The sequence below is a fragment of the Pseudonaja textilis genome, chromosome 1 (assembly GCF_049901715.1).
Source record: "Pseudonaja textilis isolate UNSWEBS1 chromosome 1, rPseTex1.2, whole genome shotgun sequence".
NCBI lineage: Eukaryota > Metazoa > Chordata > Lepidosauria > Squamata > Elapidae > Pseudonaja > Pseudonaja textilis.
This window is the reverse complement of record NC_141990.1, coordinates 156,388,211-156,399,037: the sequence shown is the minus strand read 5'-3', so window position 1 is coordinate 156,399,037 and position 10,827 is coordinate 156,388,211. Positions and strand designations below refer to the sequence as shown.

Below are 10,827 nucleotides of genomic sequence, written 5' to 3'. Positions count from 1 at the left end.
ATGCATCCCTCTTCACAAACTTTCCTTCAGAGTCAAGAAAATGCTCAGGATAGAATTCATAAGGCTTCTCCCACTGGGATTCATCATGGAACACAGAAGCCAGCAAGGGAATGATGTACATTCCCTAAACATTGAAATTATATAAAGAAGAGTATTTTCCAATTAACACATTGTTGTAGAAATTATTATTATGACATTTTATGCCATTCTTTTAAAGGTAAAACAATTGACAACATCAGTGTAGTTGGAAATTTAAAAAAAAAACATCCTGTATAAGACCTTCATCTTAATAACTAAAATTATACAGTAATTTGTCCCACCTTGCTAAGTCCTTTTTATCATCATTCCATATTTTAGAATAGTTTTTATAAAACAATATGCAAATCATATTGGTCAAGGTGACCCCTAGATTTTTAACCTTCTTCTCTATTTTTTTTTCATCCTTTGGTCTCATATTTTAGTCAACATCTTTCTGTTCTTTTGATTAATTTTAAAACCAGCTAATATGCCCAAATACTTCAGTTTCTTCATTAGATGTTCTTTACATTCTTTTCCATATCTTATCTGTAGGGTGCCAGTTGTATGTAATGAAATGAAAATAAAGAAAAAGAATAAATAACCGCCTTGCACTATGCTTTGGGTTCCTTCTCCTTCAGAGGGACCCATCTTTGTTCAGCTGAATAAATATGTTGACTTATAATCACACAAAAAACTGGAGTCTCTCTTTTATTTTACAGAACCACACCTGTATATGTCACACATGTACCAACAGAACACTGCTCTCTGAGCTTATAAGTTTGCAATTTTCCTGACTTCTTAGCAAACTCAAAACTTTTCTGCGACACATATTTTAATTTAGTTTCTATTTCTCTCTCAGTTAACATAGATGATTGTCATAAAAGCTTTCTGTAATTCATCTTTTTAAAAAAATCTTCTAATCTACTGTGCATGTTTTCTTGTGAGTTATAGTGAATAAAATACCCTCAGCTGTAGCCTTGCTGATGTCATAGTCTTTACCTACGTACCTTTATCCAAATTATTATAAAAAACCTCTTACAGTACTCCCCAATCCATTCTTTTTGAAGTATTGCTTCAATTAGTCTCCATGTAAAAGAAATTGGTTTTGTTTTAACTGTTAAATTAACTGGATTGTGGTCAGAAAAGGTTTTGGTAAAATGTCTGTCTAATCTACCTTATTGGCCCTGTGAAATGGCAATGTTTTGCTAGAAGACATTTTGCTTCTCATCCAAGACACTTCTTCATTTCTGCAGAATGGAAGGATTTATCACATGAAGTTTTTAAAGAGAAATGGCAGTTACACATAATTAGTTGACATGCTGATTTATTGGCTTTTACTGAAAGAGAACCTAAATGAGAAACGAGAGGAATTGGAAAAGGACGGTCACATTTATCACTAATTTAACTATCAACAATTGACAGCTTTAAAAGAGATAGAAAGAACTTTGTTTTTGTAGATGAAAAAAACCCGGATTTTCAGAGAGACTAATGATTAACATCTTATTGCTAAAGTATATAAATTACTATTGAAAATAATCAGGAACATAAAAGCATTAAACATTGTATGGTTAAATGGGTGAAAAACGTTATATATTATGTTCTACTAATTGGAAACATGCAGAAAAAATACTGAAGTTAACATTCAGTTACATTTTCATTTGAATTTTTTTTAATAAAATGATATATCATTGGTATTTAATTCTGATAATTTGTCAAAATTCTATAAGGGAATGTCAAATAAGTGCTGGAAATGTAATAAATGTGAAGGTATATTCATCCATTTTGGTGGACTTGCAAGAGAGCTGAGAAACACTCGGATCAAATACATACTTTGATTCAGAAGATATTAAAAATGATGTGCAATTAAAACGAACTCTTTTTTTAAAGCATGCCGAATGCACAGATTGAAAGGACAGATAACAGCAGCAAAACTTTTATATGCATACTGATAGAAAGATATGTAAACCTCCAAATAAAACCTCTACTCCTTCACAGAAATGGTTTCTGAAATTAATGGAGCTAGCTGAGGTGGCAAAATTTAATATTTTGATGAAAAACGAACATTTGTCTTGCTTTGTTTCTACTTGGAAACTACTTTTGGACTGCTTGCCTGAAAAGGATACAAATGAAACACTGATTTGGTGATATGATAAGTAGATTTGTTTTGATTATAAAAATATTTATATTGTTATTGCTTCTGGTTCTTGTGTATGTTCCATATATTATGTTTAACTTTTGTTTAACATTAAAATAAGAGGTTATTTTATTATATATTTGTACTTGTACTGAACTGAAGTTGAAAGTTATTCTTTTTTATATCTTTTTTCTTTCTAGTTTTGAAATTTCAATAAAGTTATATTTTATAAAAAGAAGCTTTATAATGAAATTTTAAAGGTAGTATTGTAAATATACACATTTTTAAATAATGAGACATATATATATATATATATATATATATATATATATATATATATATATATATATAAATATATTTGTTCAAAAAAGTTTAAGGAAAAAACAAGCAAATAGATTATCACCTACATTCAGTGTCAAACAGGATTTAAAATTGCATTTTACTTACAGAGAATCCTCGACTTACTACTGATCAGTTGGCAATCAGTTGCACTTACAACAGACCCTGAAAAACAAGCCAGATTTGAAGTTCCAACATCCTGGGCTTCCCACCCAGGATGGTCACATAGCCATATTTTGGGTACTTGGGAACCAGCCCACATTTATGGTTGTTTGCAGCCTCCCATGATCATAGGACTACAATTTATGTTTTTGAAAGAAACCAGCATTTACTTTCAATTTCTGGCCAAAAAGTACTACAGTGAATACTGGGTTCATTTAATGAACCCAGTATTCACAGCATTCACTTTATGACCCCAACGTTTGCTTAATGAATGCCACAAAAAAGGTAATTAAAATTGGGCATGGTCACATGATGATGCACTTTACATCCATCATGACTTATGATTAAAATTTTGGGCTCAATGATGGTCATAAATTGTTTATAATGAAGAAAGAAAGATTTGAATGGGATTATTTCACAGCAATCACCTTGGCAATGAAGAAGCCTTTGAAAGTTATATCCTTGGTGGTTGCATGGGGCAAATGGGTTGGAACAATATCAGCAAATCTTTGAATGTCATGAATTACTGCATCGGTATAAGGTATTTTGGTTCAATCTTCTATCCTTGGCTGACGAACCCCAATTTCTTTTGCAATTTCTTCTTGGACTTTCCCTGGGAGAATAGAATCACATCAAGATGATTCCATGATTTGAATTTTGTTTTAAAAGGGGAATTTATGCAAAAATTCCAAGTAGAGAAGAGTAGAGAAATTCCAATTCATAGTAGAGATCTGAAGATAAACATTTGTGATCTATGCTTGTATTCCCCACCCCTTTTTATTCACTACATGTCTTATTTTATGAAATGTTTAGTGCAGTCGAAGAAATCAATTAAGGTAGCATTATGATTGGAGTATATCATTCTTAGCAAAAAGCTGTCTTCGTTCTCAGTTCATATTCAGCAGTAATGGGAGGTGATAGGTGCATAACGCACATTCTGTGGCTGGTGTACCTTTCTGAAATCTCTGAAGTACATGTGTGAACCCTTCATATGGCAACATCTTATATTCAATCTCACATCACATTAATTCCTTTAGATATAAATAGGTAGGGAAACTTATTCTTGCTTTTTATTTTCCCACCCCTTGTTATTTGTCAGATAGTTATATATTTTTACTGAAATTCAGTCAAATGAAAACTGCTTACTCTGAACTTCTCGATGCTTCGTCATTAGGAGTATGGCCCAGCACAATGTGTTTGAAGTTGTATCCATGCCAGCACCAAATAGGTTATCCATAAGAACTAGAAGATTATCATTATGGAAATAGCTATGTGTTGACTTATTCTCCTGAAGAGTATAAAGAAAAGATATCAAGGACATTCAATGTATTTCTATAATCTACAGACATGAACAGATATTACAATGGCCTTAGGGGAGAGTTCATATTGAACTCAATATAATGCAAACACAAAGAATAGAATATAATCTAACCAGTGTCTTAAACTTTAAAAGAGCTGATTTTAACAAACTCAAAGACAGCCTAAGAAAAATTCCATGGATAAAAATTCTAAAGGGGAAAACAACTCAAGGAATGTGGAAAACTCTGAAAAAATATGATCATAAAAGTCCAGTTCAACACAATACCACTGAAAAATAAAAAATAAATCCAAGAAGAAACTAACATGGTTACACAAAGATCCCTCTGATAAACTGAAAGACAAAAAGGACAAGTACAAAAACTGAAAAGAGGGACAATGATATCCCAATTCTCATCAGAGAAGCTGTTGAGCAAGAACGGAAACGTCCAAAGGCCATCTTGTTTGGTCTAGAGGACATCAATGACAATGATGACATCACAACTGTCAGAAACATCATCAGTGATTATCAAGCATCGACCATCTCCCCTGATGAAATACATGACATTCCTGCATTGGCCGAGAGCTCAAAAACAGAGACAACTCTGTGGCCCCACGCTTCTGTAGGGTCATTTGCAAAAATGAATCATGCAAACGTAAATTCATTTATACTATAAATTCACTTGCAAAAAGCAACACCAACCATAAGAACCTCCATTCTCTCCCTGACCTAACCATACAGCAACGTGCCTGCTCCCATGTACTCCCCACAGACAATGGAGAGAAGGATCTGTACATTGACTGCCCTGCTGGCTATATCAAAAGTAAGTCACACAACCCGCAACTTAGCTTTAACTTTCCAGGACAACCCTACTTCAAACAATCCACCATCACCCAAGACCCACACGCCCCTAAACTACCTCAATTCCAACTACAGCTGGCCTTAAATGCAAGCTACTCAATGCAAGAAGCCTTGTGAATAAAATACCTGAATTTCTCCTCTTACTAAATATGGCTAAATTCGACATCATATTTGTCTGTGAAACATGGCTCAATGCATCTCTCCCTGCCTCCATTATCACAGTCACGTAAACAACCTAAATTCACTACTAACATGGGCAACATCCTGCCCACATGCTTTTATTTTGGTGACTTCAGTCTACCTCATATTAACTGGACCCTAAACGAATGTACAACTGAATCCATACATGCAGCCTTCTACAATGCTGCTACAAATCTGGGACTGGAACAACTAGTAACCAACAATACTAGACTTAACAACTGCCATAATCTCATCTTCTGAAATAGTTTGAATTCAATTTATGGAATACAAACTAAAGAATCTTTTTCCAACAGTGACCACAATAGGATTGACTTTTGTCTCAACATACGCCCACCCAAAAATCATCACAATGACGTAATCCCCAATTATAACTTCAAAAAAGGCAACTATGATCTTATAAACAACGATCTCTCATCCCTTGATTGGCAATTTCTATTCTCTGGATGCAATACTGTAGAAGACCATAACAACATACAGTATTTTTACTTGAAGTCAAAAGAGTCATCAAACTATATGTACCAATAACAACTCCCAAAACAAAACAAAACAAAAAACAGATTACCCATAACAATAAAAAAACCTTCAATCCAAAAAGAGATCACTCTGGCAGAAAAACAAAACTGATACAAAAATTTATGCCACCAGATAAAGACTGAATGCACCAGGTATCACATTAAACAAGAGGAAACCCTTCTACGCACCAATTCCACCCGTGCTTTTTATAATTTTGTAAACAACAAACTAAAAGACTCAAGGCCCATCCCACCTCTAATAGGACCTCATGGTAAAGACTGCAACGATGACACCATTAAAGCCAACATCTTTAACACATTCTTTGGCTCAGTATTTGTAAACAGCTATAGATCATGCCCAGTATTTCCTAGCCAAACCACAGAAAACTACAATGATCTAATACGTATCGATTTTACAGAAGACAATGTTGAAAAAGCACTATGCAATCTAAAACCATCTCTATTTATTGGACCAGACGGAATATGTGCCTACTTCTTTAAAAAGCTATCCACTACCATAGCAGAACCTCTAAGCATAATCTTTGAAAAATCTTTCAGGACCAGCTCCTTGCCTAACCTAAGGTCACAAGCCATGGTCATCCCCATCTTCAAAAAGCCTAGTTGAAAATTACAGACCAATTTCCTTATGCTGCGTCACCTGTAAAGTCATGGAATCAATTATTAACCAATCCATTATCCTCCACTTAGAAACAAACAACCTACTCTCCAATAAACAATTTGGTTTCAGAAAAAAAACTATCCTGTAATCTGCAACTCTTACACTGCAAAACATATGGACTACACAACTCTATCAGGGCAAAACAATAGATGCAATCTACATAGACTTCTGTAAAGCCTTTGATTCAGTGGTACACGACAAACTACTCCTAAAACTAAAATCTTATGGTATCTCTGGACAACTGCATAACTGGATAGAAGCATTTCTGTCAAAATTGGGCGTGTCTTATCAAATTCTGTACCTGTCAATAGTGGTTTCCCCCAAGGCAGTGTTCTAGGACCAGCTCTCTTTATACTTTACATAAATGACCTCTGTGATCACATTAAGAGCAACTGCGTTCTCTTCGCTGATGATGTAAAGCTGTTCAATACCACAGACAATACTGCTACCCTTCAAAAAGATCTTGACTATGTATCAGAGTGGCCAAACAAATGGCAACTTCAAATCTCAACAAATAAATGCTCTGTCTTACATATCGCCAAAAAAAAAAAAAAAAAAAATCAGAAAATAAAATACAAGCTGAATAGTCAAGACCTTGTTGATGAGCCAAGCTCTGTAAAAGACCTTGGAATAATCTCTAATGATCTAAGTGCTAGAGCCCACTGTAACAACATAGCCAAAAAGGCATTAAGAGTGGTTAACCTACTCTTACGTAGCTTTTACTCTGGTAATATCACACTACTAACTAGAGCATACAAAACATTTGCTAGACTAATACTCAAATACAGCTCATCAGTCTGGAACCCATATTACGTATCTGATATTAACGCAGTTGAGAAAGTCCAGAAACATTTCACAAGAAGAGTTCTCCACTCCTCTACTCGTTGTAGAATAGCCTATGCCACCAGACTTGAAATTCTAGACCTAGAAAACCTAGAATTATGCCGTCTTCAGTCCGATCTAAGTATAGATATAAAATCATACATTGCAATGACTTACCTGTCAATGAATACTTCAGCTTCAACCATGACAACACAAGAGCACACAATAGATACAAACTCAAGGTTAACCGCACCAAACTTGATTGCAGGAAATACGACTTCAGCAACAGCGTGGTCAATGTCTGGAATACTCTACTGACTCTGTGGTTTCTTCCCCAAACCCCCAAAACTTTAACCTTAGACTGTCTACTATTGACCTCACCCCTTTCCTATGAGGTCTGTAGGGGACGTGTATAAATGCACCAATGTGCCTACCATCCCTGTCCTGTTGTTCATTTTATTTTTTTTATATGTACCCATTTCATGTATTCATAACTATGTATATACTTACACCTATTATATTGTAAGCGATTGACAAATCAAAGTAAATAAATAAAATTTAAAAAAACCCATAAAAATTATGATTAACTTCCTCCACATCTCTCTGCCAGTTCTTCTCAATCAATGCTTTCTTTCATAAAGAGGGATTTTATTTTAACTATCACTAAGAAGAAAGACTTCAGGTTTTAGAGCAAACCTTCACTTTTCCATGGATTTCCCTAGGCTACTATTTCTAAAAAAAGAAATAATGGCTTTCCTCTTCTCCTGCACTGACCAGTTTCTGGACCAATCAGAAGAGCATTCACTACATATCCCAACCCACATCACAATAATTAATATCCCAATGTTTATACAGTAAATAAAGATAAAAAGGTTGCTTCCCTGACTATCTCCTTACTGGAATTATCCCTCAATGAGAGACAATAGAAGTGGAACTACAGATAATATTTGACTTATGATCACAATTGGACATTGAAAAAAGTGGTTCTTAAACGAGACCGCGGTGTGACTTCACTCAACTGCTACAAAAAAACAATGTTGCTTTTTACAGGGAAAAATTCCAGTTAGAGGTGTATAAGCATTGTAGTAGCTTTAACAGATGTTGTAATGACGAGGCAGTTGATCAGGATCACATGAATCATGATGACTTTATTGGAGTCTAGTCTTGTATTTATACACATTTTTAGTAATCCTCTAACATTGGTTAACTTTGGTTGTTGCTCAACCTATGTTACTGTCTAATCCTTCTTTGCATTTAGTGATTTTGTTTGCCTGAGTTGTATTTGCTTTTGTCCTTATCTGAGGTTTGCCATCAAGATAATGACTTTCCTGCAATTACAACTCGACAAACAGACATGCAAGGAATAAAGACATCACACAAATAGTGAATCTGTTGGCCACTCACCTACTCACAACTCACTTTCACTCCAAGAAATGGTTTTCCCTGACATTTTTAGAGGTTCTGGTTTCAGTTTACAATAGCTCACTTTAGTTTTTAAAATCTTAATCTATGTAGTTTTAATGTTTTAATATTTCAATTATTTTTAGGCCTTTTAAACTTTTTAACCGGTACCCTTGCTTCTTTTTTAAATGTTTAACTTTTATATGCTGTTTTTAGAGATAAACATGAAGGAGCAGCAACAGCAGGAATGTTTTCCTTCTGTGGTTTTATCAGTTAATCAGGACTGATAAGATTGGACCTTGTACTTTTTCAGTATAAGTATTTTAATTTCTAAAGCAAAAATTTTCTCCAGCTGCATGTTTTCTAGTACCAGCCAAAATATTTGTAAAACATGTGAAAGAAATAAAATCACCCATAATTCCTGGCATACTTAAAATAACTTTATTACCTCTTTCTGACTAACAAGAAATGCATCAATAAAAGTCCTTTGGTTATTTTCGTCAAACTCTTTGAGATTTTCAAGGAATGTCGCCTGTATGAAATCATAGTACTTTTTTTGGTTATTCGTTATTGTCTTACGAAGACCCAAAAGGAATCCCAACTTGGGAAACACATTATACATCTGAAACAGTATAGAATAAGAGAGATATTAACAGAGCTGAATACTATGAATATATTATCTGATAGGCTTCTCCAAGCATTTTTATCAATTTCTTCCACAGTCTACAACACAGGCGTCAAACTCGTGATATCACGTGGCATATCACAATGTTTTCTTTGTGGAACTGGGATGGGTGTGGATTGCATGTAGCATATCCAGCCAATGGGCAGCCAGTTTGACACACCTGGTCTACAAAATCACCATCATTATCATCAGCCATGAAATATGTGGGTGCTGAAGATATGATAAATCAAGTGTTCTAATTAATTAAGATCTAAATCTCACAAAATCTAAATCTCACATCACTTGAGACTTTCAAGAAGAGATTGGACTGCCATCTGTCAGAAATTGTGTAGGGTCTCCCACTTGGGCAGGGGTTGGACTAGATGACCTACAAGATCCCTTCCAACTCTGATTATCTGTTATCTGTTAAATTAAACCTTGCTAAACTGTAGGGATGAAGTTTTTCTTCATATGAAAGATTACATTTACCAATATAGCAGGGGTTTCTGCAAGGTGTATATTTTCTTCAAGTATTTCCAGTAGAAGTGTAGCATTTTCATATTCAAACCTCTTGCCAAGTAAAAAAGAATCTATGATATTAGCAGCTGCAGCTTTCAGAATTGTTGCTGGCTCAAATGGCTTTCCTTGTCATGAGCAATAAATTAAAACAGAATTGTGAAAGAATCCCAGAATGAAACCTGCTCTTTGTCACTTTAAGATTGAGGATAAGATTGATTATACATAGCATTTATCATAGAAACTAGTTTGCAATCTGCGGAGATATAGAAGACAGCGAGAGATGCAGATTTATGAACTAATATTTACTGACAGTAACACAAAGAATAATTCTGTAACCTATCCTTTTAAAAACATAGTTACACATGAATGCAGTATAGAGATATGCTTCCTTTGGAGTGAAAAGCAGTTATGTTTCTGATGACAGATAAAATGGAGCATTCTAGTCCCTCTGTTCAAAGTGGAAGTGGAAGAACAGCTGAAGATAAGCCATGTTGCTAGCAATATGAAAAATAAAATGAGAAGGACAAAAGCTTTTAGATTAACAAATAGATCTAAGGCTTCAGAGGACACAGTTCCTCTCTCTATAGTCAAGAGCAGAGCCTCAGCTATCCACATCAGAGAAGGAACTTTCATGCTTTTATCTACAATTTGTTTTTGCTGTTATTCAGAATGAATGCATTCCTTGCAAAGTGTTTCAATAAAAGTTTTTAAGGACCTAACTCTCCTCCCATGATTTCAGGACTGAGTTAACAGAGAGTCATATCACCTAGAACAGAGAGTGCCCAACCATGAAGATAAACTGAAATTGTCAACAGAGCTAATAAACCCCTAGATTTATAAACACTAGATTTACACAGGCATTTTCATATGTGAACTTTGAAATATTTCTTAAAAGATTTTGCATCCACTATTTTGTTTCCTTTCTTAATGAAATTTATACAGTTGTAATTTCTAAACTAAACAATGATCATGGCCAACACATTTCCAGATAGCACCTGGAAATATTGCTGACTCCACAAAACTTTTAGCAAGTTTACTGCATCTTGATGATTTATAATTATTTGTTTGTAAACAAGGAATTGATGTGAGAATAAATGTAATTTTAAATAGCACGGGCACTGCCATAATCATTTCACTAAATACAAAGAAGGATTTTGAGAACTTTTATGGGTTATACTTATTCCTCATACTTTGAAATGTGGCATGTCTGATCATAAA

The 10,827-nt window shown here is 34.4% G+C and overlaps 2 protein-coding genes across 3 annotated transcripts in view; both read right to left on the bottom strand.

Annotated features, from left to right (window-relative positions):
* LOC113453725 (cytochrome P450 2K1-like) overlaps positions 1–8,893 on the bottom strand; it is a 65,983-nt gene extending 57,090 nt beyond the window's left edge. Inside the window, exon 1 of one of the 2 annotated variants that reach the window (XM_087919372.1) lies at positions 8,875–8,893. The gene's annotated coding sequence lies outside the window, so the exon portion shown is untranslated. Of the gene's footprint in view, positions 1–3,081; positions 3,101–8,874 lie in introns of those variants that run through there. The other variant, XM_087919373.1, reaches the window with a different exon arrangement.
* Positions 3,190–10,827, bottom strand: part of LOC113454079 (cytochrome P450 2K1-like) — a 27,523-nt gene continuing 19,885 nt past the window's right edge. The window contains exon 9 of the mRNA XM_087919379.1: positions 3,190–3,266. Coding sequence (XP_087775505.1) covers positions 3,205–3,266 — 62 coding nt within the window. The 3' untranslated portion in view covers positions 3,190–3,204. The remainder of the gene's footprint in view (positions 3,267–10,827) is intronic.